The sequence below is a fragment of the Monodelphis domestica genome, chromosome 2, assembly GCF_027887165.1.
Source record: "Monodelphis domestica isolate mMonDom1 chromosome 2, mMonDom1.pri, whole genome shotgun sequence".
In the NCBI taxonomy this organism is placed as follows: Eukaryota; Metazoa; Chordata; class Mammalia; order Didelphimorphia; family Didelphidae; genus Monodelphis; species Monodelphis domestica.
The window spans coordinates 509,070,390-509,095,289 of record NC_077228.1 but is presented as its reverse complement, the minus strand read 5'-3'; the positions used below and the strand labels follow the sequence as shown (position 1 = coordinate 509,095,289).

Here is a 24,900-nt window from a genome sequence, read left to right as displayed (position 1 = left end):
GTGTGCAGCACTGTTGACTGCCTCTTTCTCCTAAAACTTTCACCCTGTTTAGCTCCCATGTTACTCCTCTATTTCTTACTAATTTTCTCTTCATTTCTCTTCCTGATCCTTTCAGGTCTGTCTCCCAATGTTCCGTCTGTTGTCAATGCTCCCCTTTTCTTTCTCCATACTCCCTCCCTTATCAATGTTATTTATTCACCCATTTGCACTCCTATCCTTCCTCTATCTCCAGTGCCAGATTCATACTTTTACACCTTCCACACGTAAGCCCCCTTCTGCTCCTCTCTGATTTCACTTTGCTTGTCAACAGCACCATCATTCGCCTAATATCCCACATAAAAAACCCAACAACTGCATTTCCCTTTCTCATTGTTCCTATCTGAAGAGTGACTAGGTCGTATTGACTCTATGTCCATTATATTCCTTACTTTTGTTCCTCCTTTTCTATCCTCACTGTCGCTACCTTACCACAGGTCATCATAAGCACATATGCAGACTATTGTGAAAATCTCCTAAAAGATTATCCCACCTCCAGTTTTCTTCTAGCTCTTCAATCTGCCTTAAACATTGTGGTCAAGCTCATCTTCCTAACAGATCTAGTCATATGACTTCTCTGCTCAAAACCCCTTCAATGGCTCTGTGTGGACTACTAAGCAAGTCTAAACTACTCTGCCTAACATCCAAAACCTTCTAGAATTGAATCTCACCTGACTTTTCCAGGCATATTTTTCTTCTTACCATATATTCCATATATCTTCTCTATATTTCAATTCCAAAAGACAAATCACCACTCTTCAGCTAGACATGCTCCACACTGGAGCACCTCTCTGCCTTTTCATATGCTGTTCTCTATGCTATATCTGTATTTAATTTCTGCCCAATCTCTAAAACTTAACTCAAAGTCACTTCCTCCTGGAAGCCCTCCTTAACTCTGACTCCTAGGCTAATGACCTTTTACTCCTCAGCCCTCAAAGAACACTTGGTTTGCACCTCTCATTCATTTGTCACATATTACTTCATCTTATGGTTATGCCACAGATTCTGAGGGCAAGCAATGCCTAGGCCCTCTTCAAACTGTGTCTAATTCTTCATACAGGAAGTGCTTTAGAAAGATTTGTTGAATTTAGATGGTTAGTAAGTTCTGTACATTAATTTCTCCCAAATGGAGATGATAATTTATATCACCTAGCATACAGCAAAGAAAGGAAAGAAAGAAAACAGACTAAAAGTGAGTGGCAAAGACAATGGTACTAAGTCTCTGAAATTTAGTCAGAGGAATATAATACAGAAAGTACTATTCAATGTTTCTCTATAGGACTTCTGGCAAAGACAGACAAGCTATTGGGAAAACACCCGAAATCTGGGGGAAGAGGGAGTAGTGTCTTTAAATTTGAGGAATTTTACTGTTATATTCTTTTCTTCCTGGGAAAGGAGTACTATTATCCTCAGGTCCAAGTGTAACAATTTATTAATGTATTCAGTTTTATTTTTTTTTTAACTTTGCAAGCTCTCTCTTGACACTCAAGAGGGGCAAAAACTGAAAGGTGCCATGGGGAGAGGAGAGAACAAAAGAACTAGTAAAGTATAAAATCATGGGATCATTGAGCAGCCCAGCTTCAGATGTCCCTGGGGCTATCAATATACCTACCAGCACAAGAACCAATTTTCATTAACAACCCTGCATCGTGAAATAAAGGGCAGATGAAGTTCAAACATTCTGTTATTTATTGAACACTTACTATCTAGGCTGCCCCCAAGAGCAGAGACAATGAAAAAGCCACAGCAGTTGCTTTGCTATACTTGGGAACATGCTCTTGAACCTCTTTCTATCTTTGAAGCATTTATTGAGCACTTATTATATGCAAAGTTTGAAAGGGAAGTGAGCCTCTGCTCTCCAGGACCTGTCATTCTACAAGAGGAGATAATGTATATGGAAAGCTTCAGCTGCAAGTCAGATGGAAAAAGTCAATGGTCCTTAGGGGGCAGCCAGAAAGCAGATGGCAAGGCTTCTTTTTAAATGTCATTTCCACTCATAAAAGTCCTACCAGTTTCTGATGTTGAACCACATGACAGGGCCAAGGTCTTTGGTGCCAAGCACTTTCTTTTCTGGGTCTTCAGGAGCTGTGGCTGTAGCATTTGCAGGGATAGATTTCAGGCTATACAATCACAGGGGTTGGTTCCTAGGAGGATGCCTGGGAACATGGGCTAGAAGCATGGCCATTCCTAAGGCCCTTGAGTCAGGGTTCTGGGCAGTCTCCTTCAGGGTCTGGGAGAGATGGTGGTCAAGGTAGTGGTGGTGGTCTAACTTGCCTGGCCCATACTCCTGTCTCTCCCTTAGGGGCTTGGGCACTTCAACTAGGCTGGCCAGTCCACCCTGTGAGTAACAACTGGTGGGCATGACAGGCCTCTACTCCACAGTAGCTGCTTCCCTGGGATCTTCCTCCCTGGTACTCAACCTGCTTTTCTTGACCTGCTCTTTCTCTGCACAATACTCCCTTTCCCCAAGGTGTACTCTTCTCTTCAAGACTACAGTAGTTCCCCTTATCCAGTTTCTGGGACCAGGCAGCAGAATCTGAATTAGTTCTACTTTCACTTATTTTAAGATACTATTGGTTTTTTGGGGGGAGGGGATGAGAGATGGGAGGCCTTGGAGTGTCTAGCCAACAGGCGGAAGAGGGGAGAGAGAGCACACACATATATATGGGGTCAGCAGGTATTCTCTTATATCTGCAGCTTTAGCTATCCACAGTAGGTCTTAGAATGTATTCCCCATATGGGGGCCCTACTGTACAAACTTCCAGTTTTCTTGGTGTATCTCCCTGCCTGTGACCTTAGGGGTGGAACACCAATTAGACCAGGATGAGCTAGAGGCCACCGGTCCTCACAAAATACCTGAGCCGTTCTGACCCTTTAAACTTAGGAAGCAATCCTGAAACCCAGACGCAAGGTCACTATGACCTGAAGACCAACATGCACAAGTTCCTGAGCAACACCCTTTGTTGTGTGACCTTCTTGTCCCTCCTTTGCTTGGGAGATATTAGTCCTAGCCTCAGTGTGAAGGGCTGCCCTTGTTTAGAGGTGTCAGCCCAGTGGAAGAAGGAGGGGTAGGGAAGTGTCAGTAGGCTGCCTGACTATTCCTGCTCCCTCAGGGATTTCAAGTCACATGGCCTTACATTTTGGGCATTTCCTTAAACAAGCCTCCAAAAGGGGGTCTATTACTTTTAGCACGGACTGGCTAATCCTTCTGAGAAGCGCCTCAGTCCCCAGCAACACATCCTATTAGGCACTGCAGTAAGGAGTTGCATAGAGAGACAAAAATAAAAGCAGCCCCTGATTTCAAGCTTCCCTTCCCTTAGAGGAAAACAACATATATGCAGGAAGCAAACAACATTTCAGATGGGATGGGAAGAAGCTCTTACAACTGGGAGGATCAGGAAAGTCTCAAGTGATATTTGAGCTGAGCCATGAGAGAATCTAGAGATTTATAAAGATGGAGGTGAGAAAGGAGAAATACTGCAAAGGTACAGAGGGAGGAACAATGTCATGCATGCAGAATGGTAAGCAGGCCAGTGTGATTAAACAAAGAATGTGTGAGGAGCAGGCTAGGAAATCAGGCTGGAAAGATGGGTCTGAGCCATACTGGGAAGACCTTTACATGCCAAACAGGGACAACTAGAATGGGAATTCATAGAAGAAACCACTTGGGCTAGGAAAGAGACAGGGTTTACATTTCAGAGAGCTAAGATTTAATGACTGTAGGGAGCTCTCAGTAAAGAATGTCTCTAACAGTGTGGGATAGCATGTGCACTGCAACCTAGTCTTAAGAGTTCCAAGATGACTTGGCAAGTGCCTTATCAGAGGTGACCCTTGAATCCTGGTCTTCTGAACTCTGAGTGGAAAGAATGGCAAAAGTAAAGACCTTTAGAAAGGAAGGGGTATGTACCAAGAAATGCAAATCAGTTTGGGGCAGAGTATGATCATACCATGAAGATAACCTGTCATAATGGAAAGAATGCCGGACAAAGATATGATGCATCAAGAGTCAAATGATATGAACAATTTTCCAGAAAAGAAGCACAAATTGTTAAAAAAAAATAACTTGAAAAGAGGCTCAACCTCTAAGAGATACAAATTAAAACAACTCTGAAGAGCTCCCATGTCAAACTTGCAAAAATAATTAAAGCCAACAAAACTCAAAATTGGAAGAGCAGGAACATGCTGATAGACACACCAACTTAGAGCCTCTTTTGGAGCAGAGCTAGCCATATACAGGGAAAGCCACTGTGAAAAAGAATTACATCCTTTGATCCAATAATTCCACTGTTGGAACTATATCCTAAAAGTTATAACAAAGACAATCCTCCTCCTAGACACCAAAAACCTTTCTGTTCTTTTCTTTAAAAAGCAAAACAAAACAAACAAAAAAAAAACCCTCACCACTTATCTTCTATTTTAGTATCAATTCGAAGACAGAAGAGTGACAAGAGTTAGGCAATCAGGGCTAAGTGACTTGTCCAGGGTCACACTAGGAAGTGTCTGAGGCTACAAACCTCTCTTATCCTAATACAGCTAGAATAACAGGGGAAGTGGTCAAATAAGGAAAAAATATTTGTATGAAATTTCTCTGAGAAAGGTTTTTAGTATCCAAGATATATAGCCAATTTGGAGAACTATATATTTGTTAAACTAAGGGCTAGTCTTTAAGAGATAAGTGGTCAAGGGTTATGAATGGCACACTACTAAAGATTACATAAAAGAATTCTTTCTATCATTATATCTGCATCAGTAATAGAAATCCAAACCAAAATGACCCTGAGGTTTCATTTCATACCTTGCAATTGGACACAGATAACAAAAGACAAAAATAGTTAATGCTGGAGGAGTTTTAGGACTACAGACACACTCATGCACTGCTGCTAGCATTATGAATGGTCACATTCATTCTGGAAAGCAATTTGAAGAGAGCTAATCAAGAGGCTGGCATGTCCATACATTTTGGCTATAACTCTATGGCAAGGCATTATAAATTCTAATGAAGCCATTAATAAATAGGAAGGCTCCATATATGACAAATAATGATAGCAGCACTTTTTTTTTTTTAAACCCTTACCTTCCGTCTTAGAATCAATACTGTGTATTGGCTCCAAGGCAGAAGAGTGGTAAGGGCTAGGCAATGGGGGTCAAGTGACTTGCCCAGGGTCACACAGCTAGGAAGTGTCTGAGGCCAGATTTGAACCCAGGATCTCCAGTCTCTAGGCCTGGTTCTCAATCCACTGAGCCACCCAGTTGCCCCCAGCAGCATTTTTTATAGTAACAAAGAACTGGAAACAAAGTTGTGGAAAGTTTTTTTCTTTTTCTTTAAAAAATTATTTGTCAGAAGAGATGGCCCTTCAGGAGAGGAAAGAGAAGAATACAAGGAGAAAGCTAGATCACATAAGGGCAAAAGATATCAATAAAAATCTTTTTTAAAAAAAGCTATCTATTCAAAGATTTTTCAGGACATTGTTACATATAATTGGAGGGAAAAAACAACTCAGAAACAATTTAAATCTTCCTTCCCTATCTACTAGTTGGCTGTTTTGAATCCTTATATTGTTGCCCAAGATTAGGCCCTCTCTACTTTCCTTCTACTCTTTCTACTTTGGTGATCTAATTTCTCGCCACACGTGCAATTATCTTTACTATACAGTTACCAAAGCTCTATCTCTTGCTCTGTCCTCTCTTGAGTGCCATACTCACATATCCAACTGGCTACGGTATACCTCTATCTGGATGTCACTCTGGTACCTTAAATACATCAACATACCCCAAACTGAAGTCCTCACTGGTATCCTGTAGAGGTCATAAAGAAGGTTTCCCAGCACACTGGGTGCACCAACTTATGAGAGGGCATGAATAAGAGTTGTACAAAACAAGCAAACTTGGGTGGGTTGGGATCATTATTCCAGGAGCAGCCATTCACATCAATGATATCACAGATGCATTTGGCTATTATTTCTTGCAGGGGTCAGTCCAGTTCTTTGTACCTGAGCATTCTTAATAAACTGATGCTTTTGGAATATTACAGGATAGTTTAAAAGGAAGGCTAGTGTGGAGGTTATTGGAAAAGTCTCAGCAAAGGCAACAAAGAATGAAACTAAAATAGGATGGGGGTGGGTGGGGCATGTTCCTATTCTTCCAATTTTGAGTTTTGTTGGTTTTAATTCCCAGCAGTTTGGGAATGGTGGTGAGAACCAAAACTAGACATGTGCAAGAAAGATTTTAGAGAGCAAATCAACTAGATTTCAACAAACCCAATGGATACAGGGGGTAAGAAAACAGGGTAAGTCAAGAATTAGGATGCCTAGGAAAACAGTGGTAGTATTGTAACAGAAACTGGAATGTCAAGAGGAGAAACATGTAATTATGGAGAAGTTTGATTTCAATCTAACAGGTCACCCAAGTGGAGATGTCCCATTACAAAGAGGGGAATTTTACTTTAGAAATTAGAAATAAGATGTGAAATAATCCAAATACAGAGGCAACGATTATAAAAGTAACAAATGAAGCCATGAAAGTGGCTATGGTCATCAAGGAAAAATGTGGAGAGGCAAAGAAACACGTAATGCTTTTATAAGGATTCTCATCTAAAGGTTTGATTTTTTAAAAGCTTAATCAGATCATAGAGTTAGCTTTAGTTATTTGGAAAATTCCCTCAGTGAAAACAAATTACTCTTTGAACTATCTTCCAACCCCCTTGAATGCTTTAATTCATATTATTCCCTTATGTAAACTGTTTTAGCTTAAGTGGTCTACTCAACATTTCCCAAATTCTCAAATTCCACATTTGAGCTCCCCATCTTTTTTTTTGTGTAAGGTCTAGGCCTTACACCTTATACTATCTAGGTGATAGGATTTTTGTCTGAATGCCTGTAGTACTTACTATTTCAAATGCTCACACATATTTACACCTTATTTATGTATACCCGTGTGTAGATATGTATGTATGTATGAGTGCATGCACACAACACACACAATGCAAACATATACTTCTCCCTATGTGGTATTTTTCCAAATAAGTCTCTCAAGGATCTAGCACGCATGTCTTTCTGCTCCCCAATAACCAGCACAAGATAAGCATTCAAGTATTTGCAATTAATGATGATAACTGAGGAGTTACTGTATTAGGCACTCTAAGCTATTGAATCAGAGTAGCTCTCAGAAGTATAAAAAGAGACAGAGGAAATGCTTTTTGGGATAATAATAAGTACTAGTAATTAGCCTTTTATTCATTCCACATTTCCTTTTTTAAGGCAGTCTTTTGAAAATTGCTACATATACATTCTACTTGAGTGTAATTTTGCCCATAAGTAATTTCATATGTGTGTGTTTTTCCTAGTTTTATTTCATTATTAGAAAGGAACAAAGGAAAAACAGCATTCTTTGGGACTCTGAGCTAATTCTGGCCAATTAGCCATTACCAAATGAATAAGTCATGAGCCAGAATAGGACTTCAGGCAAGGGTCAAGTGAAAACAAATTCTAATCTACTGTACAATATGTCAACATCTTCCCCAAAAGGCTCTGAGAATAAAATGGAACTTAAAGCAACTACTCTACCATGTGAGAAGACTCCTAGAAGACATTGTTTTAACTAAAATGATCAAATCTACATCTTATCTGAAATGATTAGCATACATTTGTCAATGTTAGTTAAGAAAAGATTATAAAAGATCTTTGTTTTCAACAGGGGCAGCTGCTGAAAACAGCTTTCCTTATTAATACTGTGAATGGACAAGATAAAAGGCAATAGGTAACTATTTCTTTTAAAAGACCAACTATTTGAAATTTTGTGACAAGAGAGCAAAGCTAAGAAAGGCTCTAGTCTCCTTTTGAGCCATCTACCTATTCCCTATTTAAGCTCTTTGCCAAAACACATCACTATTAATGGAATTAAGTCTCTAATTCCATATTCCTAGGGATATACTGCTATACTATAATAATGTATATTCTACTAATAAAATTCATATGAAAGGTTCTCTTTCAATTACAAAATTGAATTAGAAATTGCTTGAGTTTTCATTTCATAACTTGATAAATATCCATACAAAAATATGCACAGTGACTTACTCAATATCCTTTCGAACTGATCCCATGAGATTCTCTCTTTCCCGTATTGCCACAAAATTTGCTTTGGTTTTATGGAATTCGTGTGTGTAATCCTGTTAATAGAGCAACATGATATTTCCATGTAAAACAGTTTCTGTCAGAGAATCAAATTGAGAGTCTCTATTTAAAAACTATTTTAAAAACAAGACCACAAAATATGACACAGAAAAAAAATAATAGCAATAAGTAACACTTGCAAAATGATTTCATCAAATGTAAAAGTTGCTTGCAGAGCTCTACTAACTAGAGCATTGTACTGTTACAGTGATGTCTAAGAGAAGGTACAGATGGTTCCCAAGAGTTTTTGTGCAATAAAAAATTACTTCAATTAACATCTAAATTTCAAGGATTACAGAATCACACAAATTCAGAGTTGGAAGTGACCACCACATTCATCCAGATAATCATATGGAAAAGAAGGAATGCCCTTTCCAACATACTCAACAAATAAGCAGTCACCCAGGATCTACCTGAAGACTTGCCCTCTAAAGGGAGGAAAATCACTTACTACCAAAGCAACCATTCCACTTTGGAACATCTCTGTTAGGAGTTATTAGTAAGAGTACATTATGGTTTTTAAAATATTAATTATTTTGAGTGGATACAACTGATCACCCCCCTAGCAAGAGGTGATTAGAAGACAAACCCTAAAAGTGCCTATTCAAATTAACAACAGCAAAGTCCCTGCTTTTATAATAAAAATCTCTCTGAAATACAGAATTCATTGGTCAGATATATTGATTAAAAAATTACTCTATCAAAGTTTGCAATACATAAAATTCAATATATATTTAAAAAACCTCATCTGTAAATATCAAACTCAATTTCAGTCGTCTTCTGTATGTTAAAATGTTCATGTTTGTACAAGTGTATAATAAAAACTAAGATTTAAAAAAATTAAGTTATTACAGGTGAATAGTTGCTCTTAAATCCTTACATTTGAAAATTTTGATATTAATTTTAAACAAGTATCATTTTTTAAATCAAGAGTCAGAGGCAAGAAAGGAGCAGGGGACAAGTATCACTAGACTTGCTACTCCTCTGTCAGCCATATTTAATGCAATACGTTTTCTTTATCCTTAAAAGAGACCCAGTTATAAAGGAAAACAATGAGAAACAATTAGCATTGGTTAAGGTGTTGAATAGAAAGCAATAAAGTTGTGGTGGGAGCCATAGAAAGTTTACTAAACTGCCAATTTTATGTGAGAGTAAAGACAGGTCCGTTGAGGAAAAAAATAATTGACACATTTGGTATTATTCAAATAACCTTTTTCCAAGATTAAAGAAGTTTTCTTATATGTTTTGGCACAACTCTTAGGAATTATACTACACTCATCTATCTCTCATTAATTTAAGCTTTCAAATTCAGTCCCTTCATAAATGTATTTCATTTCATAAGGGAAACCACTCAAAGAAATCTAGTTCACACGAAATGTTTATGAAACACAAGGACAACACAACCTACCACAAAACTTTAAGGAACAAAGTCATCTACATTAAACCATTTCCCTTCATCTGTAGGCGAATCTTCATTCCATAGATTTCAAAGTCATCTTCCCTCCAATTTAAATTTGTAGGTATCATAACAGAAAAAATGTGATTCATTTTTTATGAGCCTTTAATAGTTAAAAAAAAAATCTACCAACAACAAATGAATCTATCATCTTTTGAAGGTAGGAGGAACACAGAAAGAAAGGAAACTAACTCACTAGGTCAATATCTACTCATACAAAGTTTACAATGTGTTAAATGACAGTAGTAGTCCAATTGTCTAATTAGAATTATTGCCCTCAGTGGGTGCCTCATTTTAATCAATGAACAGGATTCTTAAAAAGTTGCATATAAACTGCATTTTTAAAAAAGGAATCATTTAAAAATCCACTCTTGATAATAAAGTATGAAACCAATATTCTTTTATATTTTATCTTGAAGGAACCTAAGAGTCAAAATTCAACCGATTCACTTTAGAGATGAGGCTACGAGGATCAGATGTTCAATGACTTCAATCAATCAACTAGCAAACATTTATCAAGCATCTACTCTGGCACAGACACTGTTCTAGATGCTAGAGATACAAGTACAATGGATGAGACAACCATTACTCACAAGAAAATAACATTCTAATGTGGAAAAGACAAGTGTACACATGAGTAATTTCTAAAGAAATTAAATACAAATAAATGCAAAGTAGTTAAATACTGTAAGGATGATATTAGAAAATAAGTATTGTTTTATTAGTTTATATACAAAGCAGTTTATAAGAGGGAATGAAGAAAGGCTTCCTGTCAAAAGCAGTGCTTATCCAAGATCTAACAGGCAGAGGGGGAAAAAGGCATACCATACACTACAAGCAAGAGGGATGGATAGTACTAAGGCATGGAGAAAGGAATTGGAGTACTGTGTTAGTGAGTAAAGAATTTGGGTGGATCTCAAGAGTGCCACAAGGGGAGTAAAATGTAGGTTTCAATGAAACAATGAGGCTGAAGCATAGGTTGGAGCCTAGCTATTAAGGATTTTAATGGATCCACTGGAATAGAATTGAGACAAGTGACATAGTCAGAATCTATGCTTAAGAAAAACCCCTCTGGTAGCAGTGGGTAGAATGGACTGAAGGGGAGAAAAACAGTTGGGAGGTTGTTGTTATAACCTAAGCAAGAAGTGATGAGAACCTGCACTAAGACAGCAGCTGTGTGAGTAGACATGTGATACAAGCCAAAGTAGTAGCAAGGTCTGCCAACTGGAAATGAGGGTTGGGGAGGAGAGGGAAAGCAGAGAATAGAAAATAATGCGAGGGATGTAAACCCAGGAGACTGGAAGGATGGCAGTGCCTTTGTCAAAAATAAAGAAATACTGAAAAGACAGATGGGGGCTAGGTTGTGAAGGGTTTTAAATGTCAAAAGAGAGTTCACATTTGCTCCTTAAAGATGGAGCCACAGTTTACTGAATCAAAGAATGACATAGTCAAATACGAACTTAAGAAAACAATCACTTTAGCAGTTATATGAAAGACAGACTGGAGTGGGCAAAAGATCTGAGGCAGAAAGGTCAATAAGGAGGCAAGTGCAAGAGTCCAGGAAAACAGTGATGAGGATCTGCATATAGGTAGCAGCTATATATAGTGAAAGACGCAGACAGATCTGAGAAACATTGTCTTGGAAGAAATTAAAAGAATGGCTGTATCGTGTGAGAGAGAAGAGTTCAAGAAGACACAAAGGCTACTCTGAACCTGGATGATCATATTAATCTTTCAGTCTTTGCACTTTAGTCGTTTTTCAGTCATGTCTGACTCTTTGTGATCCCATTTGAGTTTTCTTGGCAAAGATACTGGAGTGGTTTTCCATTTCCTTCTCCAGCTCATTTTACAGATGAGAAAACTAAGGCAAACAGGAGTAAGTGACTTGCCCAGGATGTAAGGAACATTAGAACATTAGGACAGCAAGTGGTTAACTGTGGGACCTGAGTGAACCACAGTAATTCTATCTTGTTACTCAAACCTGGAACTAGCTCAATTCCCTTTCTATTCAATTATAGGCCTAGTCCAAATTCTATCTTGTGAGAAAAGTTTATTCAATTGTGGGAACTGGAAAAAAGCCCTACTGTATTGTTCAAACTAGTCCTGTGTGATTGGGACACTGGACCACCTGTACATTTATATTATGTCGACCAGAAATGCAGTTAGATCCTAACACTAACATATGGTGTTTTCTCATAATTGTATATCTCAAGCAACCCCTATGTCTGAAAACTGGCCTCCTCCTGATCAATCAGATATTGTCCCCATATTCCTTTGATTTTCCTCTCACCTTAGATCTGGGTAATGCTTCTTATTAGCTGATCCCCCTTTTTATTAGATAACTATAAAAACCAAGAGCCATTTTCAGAATATGCTTTGGAAAAAAAACCAAAAACATAATGATAAACTTTCCAACAACAAAGTAAAAAATTCTGCTCAGGAAGTTGTTTAAAAAAAAAGAAAAAGAAAAAAGTGAATCATGTTGCAGCCCTCTGCCATGCATTTTGTTTTAAACTCTTGTGAAGAACATTTAATGGCAAAGTTTGAGGCCCAAAGTTACCTGCAAGATGTCTCTGTGTCGCTGCAGTGTGTGCATCAGAGCTGCATTGAGGGAGGGGACACCAGCGCTGTTGGTGTACTCTGCCATTTTGTCATTTACTCCTGTAAGCTACACAGAAGGACATATAACATTAAACAAGAATACACGAACAGATCCCTGCCACCAAAACCAAATTATTTATCTGTATGTCCTTTCTCCTATAGGCCATAGCATAGGAAATAGAAAGCAAATAGAGTTCATTTCACTGCCATAAATGCTAATATGTCAATGAGAAATCTGGCAACAATTACAGTAAATGTCACCAACCCTGGGTCAGGATAAGAAGGGGAAAGGAGGAAGAACTCATCTTTTAGATGACTAGGACCACTGAATCAGCATGTCTGAAGTAATATAATGGAGTTTTATTCTAAACAGCTAATCAGCAAAAGAGCAATGTGATTTTAAAAAGCACTCACCCTTGCCAAAAGCTGTTCAATCTCCACAGCCATTGTTTCAAACATTCTGTCTTGGCTTGATCCATTTAAAAGGGGTGTTGTGTCAGAACTAAAGCAATATTAAATTAAAGGGAATTCATTACTTCAGGTACCAGTCAAGTTATATAATACAGTTGACAAAGAACTCAAGTATAATTTCTGCAATATGCTCTTTCTACTTCTTGAGTTACATTTTCTAAATTAGCTTTTTCCATAAGACTCATGTGTGACTTACACTATAAATACTATTACATTCTGAACCTTGAATAAATCAACACAAATCTATATAAATTTTAGCCATACTCTATTCTTACTAATTTGTCAATAGCGGAGATGTATTATAAAACCACTCAAAAAACCCTTAAAATTGTTACCATTTCCAAAGCCAGGAAGCCAAGGCAATGTCTATTTCAACTCTGGCTTTAAAGAAACACAAAATTCTACATAATAAAATATGGAAATAAGAAGTAAATTATATTAGCACAAGTACTCAGAATGGTAATATCTTAGAGGTTTCTAAAGAAATGAATTGTCATTACACAGAAAATAGCAATAAAAGTTCCTTTAATGCATTTAATCTAACACATGCTCTCTCCCAATAAAGAAACAAGTAAAAATTACAGTAAATCTGAACAAAACAGGAAATCACTTCCCTGTTTCTAAAATAATCTATAAAAGACAAATTTCTAGAAACTAAGAATGAATATGGAGTGATTGAGCATAAAACTGGAAATCTGGTGACCTAGTTTTTGTTTCCACCAGTTGTATGACCTTGGGCAAATCATTCCCCAATTCTGGGGTCTCAGTTTTCTCCTTTAGAAAAATCTAGATGATCTCAACCGACTTTATAGAGAGGAGGGTGGGATGGAGGGGTAGAGGAAAGGTCAAAATATGTAATTTCATCAGTGTAGGGGACTTAATAGTATTGATTCAACCTTTGGTAATTCAGTGCCTTAAGAGAGTTGACAGGGGGCAGCTAGGTGGTTCAGTGGATTGAGAGTAAGGCCTAAAGATAGGAGATCCTGGGTTCAAATCTGGCCTCAGATACTTACTAGATGTGTGACCGTGAGCAAGTCTCTTAATAATACCCATTGCCCAGTCCTTACTGCTGCTCTGCCTTAGAACTAATACTTAGTATTAATTCTATGACAGAATATAAGGGTTTAGAAAAAAAAAGAGAAAGAGTTGGCAGGGATATCAAGAGGTTAAGTTTGTCCTGGTTTATTCAGCCAGTACAAGTTAAAGGTAGGACTTCTTCAAATTTATTATAATTGTTCCTCCTCCTTGAGACTTTCCCCCAAAAGTCATAACTAAATTACTATTTTTTTTTTGTCCACACTTTTGCTGGGGCACACAGCATCAATGATAAAAATGAAGGTTACAAATAGATCAAAATATTTATAGAAGCATTTTCTATAATAGCAAAGTGTCAACAAAGTAGGTACCCACTGCCTGGATAATGGTACATAAATATAATGGAATGTTACCATGTAAAAGGAAACCATGAATACAGAGAAGTATAAGAAGGTTTCTATTAACTGATACAAATGAAGAAATGCAGAATTAGGAGAACAATATAAATATTGTAAATTTGCTTACAACAAAGTGAATGTAAATGATGACAACAACAACAAAAACTGAATGCTGTTAACAGTATAATGACTAAATCTGGTACCAAAGAAGAGTTATAAGAAGACATATCCCCCATATATTTTTGCAAATTGGATGGGGGACCACAGGCATAAAACACCACATATTATATCAAACATTTTCAATTTGTTGGCTAGTTTGACAGAACTTTCTCTTATTCTTTATTATAAGATATGGCTCTCTAAGGAGAGAATTCTGTAAAATTACAATGATTAAGATTTGTCTCAAAGAAGATATGAGAATGCAACAAGTTGTTGGCAGATCACTTTGCAGATATGAGGAATTAAAGAACTAGAATAATACATATAATGTTAGACTTGACTACTGTGATAGTTTCACTGAACCGATTTTTGCTCATTGTTTTGAAACTGTGTTAGAAGGAATGACTCTCTGGGAAAGGAAGGGAGAGGGACATCTTGGAAAATGTGGATAATGTACAGGGTAGGCAGTGGGTAATGAAAATGCACAGAAGAAAATAAAGTACAGAAAAGGACATAAATGGAACATTCTGTCACTACCAGTTAAATGTCATGTTATCTTAAGAACAGCTGAACATAGGTTTGCAGTTTCTTATACAATTCTCCTTTCTGATCTTTACACAGTAAGATGATTAAGTTCATGATAAAAAAGACTATTAAAAAAGATAAAAAGTAGGTGGGGGAAAAAAGGTACTGTGCTCACGTCAACAGCACACATACTAATATTGGAAGATAGAGAAGATTAGCATGTCCCCCTGCACAAATTCGTGAAGCATTCTATATTTTTAACTGATGCAGAATGAAATAAATAGAACCAGAAAAACATTGTACATAATAACAGCAATACTGTGGAATGATCAAATGTAATAGACTTTGCTCCTAATAGAAATATAATGATCCAGAACAATTCTGAGGGGCTTATGAAAAAGAATGCTATCCACCTCATGTTTTGCATGATAATGTATGTATAACCTAGATTAAATTGCTTGCCAGCTCCAGGAGGTGGGAAGGAAGAAGAGAGGAAGAAAATATGAATTATGTAACTACGGAAAATTCATGTGGAAATTTGTTATTCAAAAATTTTTTTTAATTTTAAGTACTAGTAAATTTTTAAACTTAAAATTTTTTAAATTTTAAAGTAAAATTAATTCATAGTCTACTTCCTTTCTGTGACCCTCAGGACATCTAACAGTTATCAACAAGGCATGAAATAAACCAAATTGATGCCAAAAGGCATAGATGATTTGCAAGGAGGAAGAGAGAACTATTTTTAAGTATAAAATGGACAAGAGACCATTGGAGGCAAGATATAGGTACCAGCTCTGCCTCCAATATATACTAGCTGGTGACCCTAGGCAAGTCAGTGAAATTCTTAATGTCTCAAAACAACTCTTCTGCATTAGCAAAATGAGTTTCCATACTAGGACTTCCCTATCCCAATGAATTCTCAGGTCTAGAAAAAATAACTGGTCTTCCCAACTCAAGGTTCTTATCATACCATCCTCCCATAGCATGCCAGACCAACTGCCAAACATGCCATGCCCTATCCCCACCACTACCAGTCAATAAACTCCAGGGGTTCCCTATCACCTTTAGAATCAGATTGAATCTCTGTTTGCCATATAAAGCCCTTCAAAACCTGGCCTTTTCCTTCCTTTCTTGTCTTTTCTCACATTTAAGTCCACTCTATGCACTCACTCTCCAATCCAGAGACGCTGGCTTCCTGAAAGTTCTTCAAAGTTGACATCTGTGCCACCCCATCTCCTGTGTCCTGCACTGTCCCCAGAATTTCTCAGCTCTAATCCCCCTTCTGTAGGAAGCCTCAGGTTTTCCCTCCAAATACTGCACCCTACCTGCTTTGTATATAGCAGCTAACTCATTATTTTCACATTGTCTCCCAAATATAACACGAGCTCCTTGAGGGCAGGGGCTGTGTTTAACTTTCTCTGTATCCCTAGAGTTTAGTACAATGCTCTGAAGCCCTAAGAATAAGAAAAAAGCAGCATACTATGAGGACTAGAGAACAGCCAATATCCACTGACAGGCACCATTAACTTCCTAGCCATCCTCAACAGGGTACACATTCAATAAAGGGGACCAAGAAAGCATTTATATCTCACAGGTACACCAAAAGTCCCACACCTTGAGGTAGGTGCCAGCCAACATGGAAAAACTATTCCTGGAGGAAAAACAAAAATGGTCATTCTAAATTTTGTCAGGGTAGCAGTATTCAGGGACAGCCAACAAATATTTCAGTCTGTACTTCCAATCTGGACCAAAGTCTTGGCTTTCAAAAAATAATTTTTCTGCTAATTCTACAAAGTAATTTGCATTGTGTTGTAAATTTTTATAGGAAGATGCTTTCAAGGCAATTACTCCTAAATAGCAACTTTGAAAAAACATAAGTGTATATCACAAAGTATCTTAAGAAAATTAATCATTTTAAAGCTTAGGGAAAAAAAAAGCACTGTGGTATAGAATATCATCTGATAATTAAGAGATAAAAAACTTCAAAGAAATTCTGTATATAGTCCTAGAGAGTCAAATACAAGAACTGATTCAGGATTGTTTCCTGGCATAAATACAGCTCCCTAAAAGAAAGGAATATACTATAGCCTTGCATTAACCCTACTTTGGTTAAGTGCCCATGAGGACACAGAGTCTTGAGCCTTACTGAGATTTAAAGTATTCTAATAAGTTATGTTGGGGTCCCTCAAATTATTATTTGAGTACTGCTATCTACATAAGAAAATCCAATTAACACTAATGGTTCGATGAAAAAGACATTTGGGTTCATAGCTGAGTAAGGATCAGTGATGTCTGAAAGATCATGAAAAAGAGAAGAGGGACACAAAATCTGAGAAGAGCAAATGTCCCAATTCTCACAAAATGGACCTGAAAACACTAAGTCAGTGAGCCTGACTCCAAATTCCTACTAAAATTCCCTTAAAGAGATGGTTGATAAAGAGCTACAAAAGAAAACTCACAGTGATGACAAAGAGTCAATATAGCTCCATTAAAGCCAGGTCATGCCAAACTAACCTCATTTCCTTTTCTGTCAAGGCTATTAAATTGTAGCAAGGAAATGCCATGGAAACACATTGATAAGCTGATAAGTGTCCAGAGGAAAGCAACAAGGGCTGTGAAGAGCTTTGTGAGTTCACTGTCACATGAAGGACAGTTGAAGGAACTGGGCATGTTTAGCCTGGAGCACAAAAGATCCAGGGTGTACAGAATAGGTGTCCTCAATATCTGAAGGACCATCACACAGAAAGAAATAGACACTTACTAGCTCTGTGACCCTGGGCAAGTCATTTCACCCTATTGGTCTCAGTTTCCTCATCTATAAAATGAGCTAGAAAAGGAAATGGCAAACCACTCCAGAATTTCTGCCAAGAAAACCCCCCAAAAGGGTCACAAAGAGTCTTGCACAACTGAAATGACTAAACAACAAAACATACACAAGGGAATAGACCTGTAAGAGTCTGGCCCTCAGAAGATAGAACCAGAAGCAATAAATAAAGAGGCAAACTTAGTTTTGGTGCCAGGAAGAAGCTCTTAAGTGGAATTGTCCCAAGTGGATGGGTCTGTAAAATTTAAAATAGTTGTCTGCCATAAACTGTGGCAGTTAAGAGTTAATGCTATAAACTGTAGTGATTAAAGTAGTGGAAGATATAAATTATAGTAGATATAAGAGTGGGTGAGTAAATTTGACTGCAGAAAATATGTTTTCACTACAGTGTCTTGTTTAAAATCAAATATAAGGTGGTTGCCAAGGAAATATTCCCAATTATGAAATATGCCCAAGTCAACTGGGTTTTATAGAGAATTTAATTAATAATACAAATGAGGGATTAAAGAAAAGAGAGAAAGAGAGAAAAAGGAAATAAGTATGAAGGCCTTAAGCCAACATGGCCTAGACCTGAGTCTTAAGAGAGAGAGATCAGTCAGTCAGTCTTTTATCACTCACCACAAGGTCTGTCTAAGCAAGGATTCTAGTGACAGAGTCTCCTCAGAGAGAGTTCCAGCCAGAGTCCTCCTCAAAGAGCCTTCCAGCCAGAGACTGTTTCAAAGGGCCTTTCTCAAGAGCCTCCAGAAGGACAGAGTCCCCTCAGAGAAGCTCCAGCGAGACCTCCTTAGAGATTGTCCTCCAAGAGCTTCCCTTCTCCAGAGCCTCCTTCAAGAGATTCGTCAAAAGGATTCCCTTTCAAGAGATTCTGCTTTTTCTTATATAGGGGGTTTTCTCCTATGTCACCTCCCCTAAGTCCTTACATCTACCAATCACAGTAGGCGTTTTCCAAAGGACAACCCATTCTAAAAACACTGCTGGGTCCACTAATCCCTTTAGTAAGTTTGAACCAGAAAAAACTTCTGAATAAGTTTTCACCTTTTGCTCCTGGCAAATTTACAAGTTGCCTGACCTTTAATAGGTACTTAGCATCCCTTTGTATTTCTTCTAAAAATAGGCATGGCTTAGAGAACTTTTTGCCTCATTATAAGTATGGGTTTAAGTACTTTCATTGTTTAGCAAGGAGTTTTCTCCCCTAAAGCAGTCTTAAGTACTGGTGGAGTAGAGGTCCTCCCATTTCTGATCCAAGTACAGTTCTCACTGTCAAAATGGGGAATGTTCCCAGTAGGGAATTGTTCCAATGGAGAATTCCCCAATGTGGAAATTTGTAACATTCCACAAGTCTGAGAAATTTCAAGATTTACAGGTCACATTAGCAGGCAGTGGGTTTCCTCAAAGAGGCTTTCAAGCAGAGTCTGGAAAATCATTTGTCAGACAAATGATATTGGGAATCCCTTTCTTATATTGGTTGGGCCAGATGATCACTGAGGTCCTTTTCTACTCACATGAAAACTCTGATTCTAAGTCAATAGAAATCACAGGATGTTGACTTTGAATATGGAGAGATCCTTCCTACCAAAAGGAAAAGCTAGGGAAAGATTCAGAAGACTAATGCTGAAGCTTACCCTCTGCCTCATGGCAAGGAGTGGTGAACTAAGATAAGAATATAGAATAAGGCATCCATTTTCTTTTCATTTTTTTGAAGCCCTTACTTTCTATTCTAAAATTAACACTAAATATCAATTCTAAAGCAGAAGAGTGGTAAGGGTTAAACAACGGGGTCAAGAGACTTGCCCAGGGTCACAAAGCCAGAATGTATCTGAGATCATATTTGAACTCAGGACCTCCTGTCTCCAGACCTGGCTCTCTATTCACCAAGCCACCTAGCTGGTCCCCAAGACATATGTATTCTAGCATGGCCAATATATTGATGTGGTTTGTGTAAGTATACTTATTTGTTATAAGGGAGGGCTCTATCAGGGCAGAAGATAGGAAGATTATCCATGGGAAGTGACGATGATGGTTTAAAAAAAGTATTAGTAAAACATTTTTAGGAGCTATACAAAGGAAATCTACAGAACAAACTAGCACATACCCTTGTTTTGCCTGAAGTATAAACCCCATCTTTCAATCAAATCCCACACTTTTAATCACTGGTATTTCTCTACCTAAATTGTCACAAGCCTTGTGCACAGATCTTCCACAATGAAAAACCTCTGGAAATTCAAAGACATTTTAGTGAATTACTAAAAAAGAAAAGAAATTAAAGAAGGATGAACTGAATGTTAATTAAATCTAAATGATAAAGAAGTACACATTTTGTTTTGTCTAAAGCAAAAACTAAAAATATACTGTACAACATAAGACAAAAGAGAGATTTTGGTAGTACCTATACCTGTCGCGTCTTCCATCTCGGGCACTACTGTGACTATAACTTGTGCACAGTTTACTGAAGGAAACCAGTTTCAGATCAAGTTCATTTTCAAGTTGTCGGGCCTGTTTCCGGAGATCTTTAACAGAATTTGAAAAGCAAATAATTAATAATGGAGGGTTAACAGTAAAAGTACAAAATATTATAGCTAAAATATTTGCTTTTTTTGGAGAACTGAAACCCTCAATATATGTTCAAACTATGAAAGTGTATTACTGAAATTGTCACATTTTCCCCCATATAGATGGGATAGAACATGTGGCCTGGAATCAGTAAGGCTTGAATTTAAATCTAGATGCTTACTGGCTGTGTGATCCTGGGAAAGTTGCATCTGCCTCCGTTTCTACAACTGCAAAAATGAGGATTAAAAAGAGCACCTATATGCCAGGGTTATCAAGAGGATCAAATGAGACAGTATATGTAAAATGCTCAGCACAGTAAGTGCTTAAAATGCTAAATTTCTTCCAGTAAAAAGGAAATTCAAAGGATGGGACCAATAAAATCAATCATTTTCTTTCATTTCAAATGTGATTAAGGAAACAATGGCCTAATTGGTCTACATTTTAGCAAATGCTAAATTTAGTCCTTTTTTATGGTCACTCTTGTCTAAGCAGACCCTGGCACTTATAATTAGCTTCTCTGAAATTAATTTTAAAAGGACTTGAGTCTATACATACAATTTAGCACACACTGCCCTTATATTGTTTATTTTTTAACAGGCTTTAGCTTTTTCTCCCCAGACTGTAGACTTTGTGAGAGGAGAAAACATGTATCCCAAACAGCTTCTAGTACACAAAAGGCATGCAATAAATCCTTGTAGGACAATGTATGCAGCAAATCCTTATAAGATATATTCTAAATATCCATAATGATATTGAATAAAGTTTGTAACCCATTAATCAAGTGTTTTAAAACACCTGCTATGTACCAGGTACTGTGAAAAAATTATTTAAAAATATATACACAGCAAATACTACACAATTCATTTATAAAAATTTACTTGTTCTGTCCCTTAAACATTTAAATGGTTTTGCAAATACATCTAAAAACATCGAAGCACAAAGATTCTATTCTGAAGCCAGTCAATAAATATTTATTAAACACCTACTATATGTCAGGAATTGTTTTAAAAGCACTGGGAATATACAAAGATAGGCAAAAGACAGTCTCTGCTTTCAAGGAGCTCACATTCTACCACGGGACAACATGCAAACAACTATGTACATATAAGAATACAGGATAACTCAGTAATTTCAGAGGAAAGACATTAGCATTAGGAGGTGAAGTGCAGGACAGGAGTTGAAGTACATTGTTTGAGGAACCCAAAGAGAGATCAGTGTTACTGGAGTGCAGGTTCATAGTGGGGTTCAACTAGAGAGGTAGGAGGAAGTCAAGTTAGAAAGGATTTTGAATACCAAATGAGGATCTTATATTTGATCATGGAAGTGACAGGAAACCATTGAAGTTTATCAAATAGAGGAGTGGCATAGTCAGACCGGAGCTTTAGGAAGAACACTGACAGCTGAGTAGTGGATAGAACAAACGGCAAGATATTGCAAGAGTCCAGGAGAGAGATGTATCAGGGTGATGACATTGTCAGTAGAGAGAAGGGAGCATGTACAGAAAAGTGTTACAAAAGTCAAAGCAAAAGGCCTTTCATTTAAACAGACTGGATGTGGGGGTGGGGTTATGAAAGGGAGGAGTAGAGCATGACATTTAAGTGGGTACTTTTGACAGCAACAGTGAAGTTAGGAAGGGGGGGAGAATTTGGGGGGGAAAAGACAAAGAGCTCCATTTTGGACACATTGAGTTTAAGATGTCTAAAGGGCATCCAGTCTGAGATGTTCAATAGGCAATTGGAGATGTGACTGAAAGTCAGCAAAAAGGTTAGAGGTAGATAAGAATATCTAAGAATCATCAGTATAGAGATGATAATTGAATTCATAGGAGCTGGTAAGACAGTATGGAGAGACAAGAGAAGAGAACAGAGTCCTTTGGAATACCCAGGGTTAGCAGGCATGAGTTGGATCCAGTAAAAGAGTCTGAAGATGGGTAAGAGAGAAAGGAGAACCAGGAGAGAAAAACAGACAAATGATTTCAAGTTTTAAGTTGTTAGAATTTGAGTAGTTCTTGGAAAGACCTCCAGGAATTGATGCAGAGGGAAAGGAGCAGAACCAGGAGAACATTGTACACAGAGACGGATACACTGTGGCACAATCGAATGTAATGGACTTTGCTACTAGCAGCAATGCAATGATCCAGGACAATCCCGAGGAACTTAGGAGAAAGAATGCTATCCACATCCAGAGAAAGAACTGTGGAAACAGAAATACAGAAGAAAAACAACTGCTTGATCACATGGTTCAATGGGGATGTGATTGGGGTTTTGATGTTTAAAGATCGCTCTATTACAAATATGAATAACATGGAAATAGGTTTTGAACAATGATAAATGTATAGCCCAGTGGAACTGCCTGTCAACTCTGGGAGGGGGAGGGGCGGGTAAAATCATGAATTGGGTAACTATGGAAAAATATTCTAAATAAATAAAAAAATAAAAAAAGAATTTGAGTAGTTCAGACCTTGGAATCTTTCAGTATTATCTCAAAGCAGTTCTAATATACTACTATATATATTTTTAAATAGTAACTCTTTTAGAATAAAGGCATTTCTACAGTTCCCTTTGGCATTATGGGGTACTTGTCGTTACTCTGATCAGAATAATTATCCCTCCAAATAGAAGTAATAAGTACAGCAGATACTTCAGGACCAGATCTATAGCTAAAGCAAATTCTAGCATGAAATTCAGCTTTTTTTTTTTTAACTTTACCTTGTATCTTGAAATCAATCCTGTGTATTGGTTCCAGGACAGAAGATCAGTAAGGCCTAGGCAATGGGGTTAAGTGACTTGCCCAGGGTCACAGAGCTAGGAAAGATCTTGTCTCTAGGCCTGACTTTCTATTCCCTGAGAGCCACTGCTGAAATTCAGCTATTCTAAAAATCAGTAACCTAAAGCCAAGCCCACTTAAATACTCAGTTCCTTCACAGAGAAGGGGGGAGACTGCTAGCATTCCGGCTTTTACTGATATAGGTAACACCTTCAAATGCAGGTCAGCACTGTCACTGCAAATGAAGAGAATTACCACAAGAACTGAGAGGCTGTGACTTATCTCTGACCTAGGTCTGCCTGGATCCAAGACTATGTATGACAGACACATTGCTTCTCATACTCTTTCATAAGATCTCACTTTAGGGCCAAGAAGGAAGGGTGGTGGAGGAACAAGTCCTACTTCTGTTATGCCATCACAATCTGTTAGGCTGACATTTATAACCTCAGAGTTGAGTCTTATAACCTACACAACATTAGGTGTTTGGACAATTCAAATGGAAACAAACAATGATGTTCAGAGAGAACAAATATAGAAAGAAAAAGGTGTCCAAAGGATCACATGATTGGGGATGACTCAGTTTCCCCTCAGAATCCAATAATAGTAAATGCTTTGTACTTAGTAACACTCCAACAGGAATGTCTCAGTCTGACAGGCATGACATTGTTTTCAGCAAAAGATTAAGAAATAGTCTTTCTGATTTAAGAAAGTATCTGTCATAACCCTTCCTTAAGTCCCAAACTGAAACAAAGGCATGTTTTTTACTTAATTAGTGACTTGATAGAGCTGTCTTTCTTTTTAAAAAGTGACACTATAATTTCCAGAGATAAAAAGTATACCCTAGAGTGTATTTAGTGTAAGCAACCTTTAGAGAAGGCCAGAACTTTTTTTCCCCTAAACGCTTTAACAAAATTAAGTATAAGACACATAACACATTACATGAAAAAAATGTGAGATCCATTGAGGAACATAAATGCTCAAGGAAAGAAGAAAGCAAATTGAGAAATAAGATAAATCTACAGGTTTTCTCTGAATGAGTGAATATTCAAGGACCTGGAAGTCCTCTACTCAGGCCTCATGCTTCCTGTTATTGTTCAGGAAGTGAACACATAGAAGGGTCAAAATAAAAAGAGAAACAATATTAAAGACTCATTTTAATACATTCTAACACATGTGTTGGTAATATATGAATCATCTACTTCTCCCAGGCCAAAGCAATAGCACAATGCAACAAAAAATTTTTAAAGGTCGCGTCATAGATGAAACTGAAAATATATGTAAAATTAAATCCTGGCTAGCACAGTCTTAAAAAGGGGTACTTTTAGGCATGTTCTTTAGTGGCTTTTTAGTTTTGTTTTTTAAACCTTTACTTTCTGTCTTAGAATTGATACTAAATATTGGTTCCAAAGCAGAAGGGCTAGCCAATTGGGGTTAAGTGACTTGCCTAAGGTCACACAGTTAGGAAGTGTCAGAGGCAAAATTTGAACCCAAGGCCTCTTGTCTCTAGGCCTGACTCTCTATCCACTCAGCCACCTAGCTGCCCCTAAAATAGCTTTCAAAAAACATGTCACTAAAGCTTCAGAAGTTGCTTTTTCTTGATAGAAAGTATTACATATAGAGTTTTACCAACCCTTCTTGCATCAGGTATCATGGAGAAAGGGTCAAAACAAAATACTGTATTATCTATAATAATGATTATAACAATGAAAGGCAGTGGGGCCCAATGGGCACAGTGCCAGGTTTGGAGTCAGGAAGACCTGAGCTCAAATCCTGTCTTAGTCACACATGAGCAGGCTGACCTGAGGCAAATAAATCATAGCCCCACAGGGAATTCTCCAACATTTGTACACTGAAAACTCCTTAATGATGAAATTACAAATGTGTGATTTCAAAAACTATTACTAAATAATA

At 37.5% G+C, this 24,900-nt stretch overlaps 1 protein-coding gene and 1 pseudogene across 2 annotated transcripts in view; one reads left to right on the top strand and one right to left on the bottom strand.

Moving 5' to 3' along the window:
• GOSR1 (golgi SNAP receptor complex member 1) overlaps positions 1-24,900 on the bottom strand; it is a 75,597-nt gene that overhangs the window by 48,129 nt on the left and 2,568 nt on the right. The window contains exons 2-5 of one of the 2 annotated variants that reach the window (XM_056819587.1): positions 20,060-20,180; positions 12,676-12,763; positions 12,221-12,328; positions 8,109-8,200 (exon numbers count right to left, since the gene is read on the bottom strand). In XM_056819587.1, coding sequence (XP_056675565.1) covers positions 8,109-8,200; positions 12,221-12,328; positions 12,676-12,763; positions 20,060-20,180 — 409 coding nt within the window. The remainder of the gene's footprint in view (positions 1-8,108; positions 8,201-12,220; positions 12,329-12,675; positions 12,764-20,059; positions 20,181-24,900) is intronic. The other variant, XM_056819588.1, reaches the window with a different exon arrangement.
• Positions 15,017-15,108, top strand: LOC130457739 (U6 spliceosomal RNA; annotated as a pseudogene).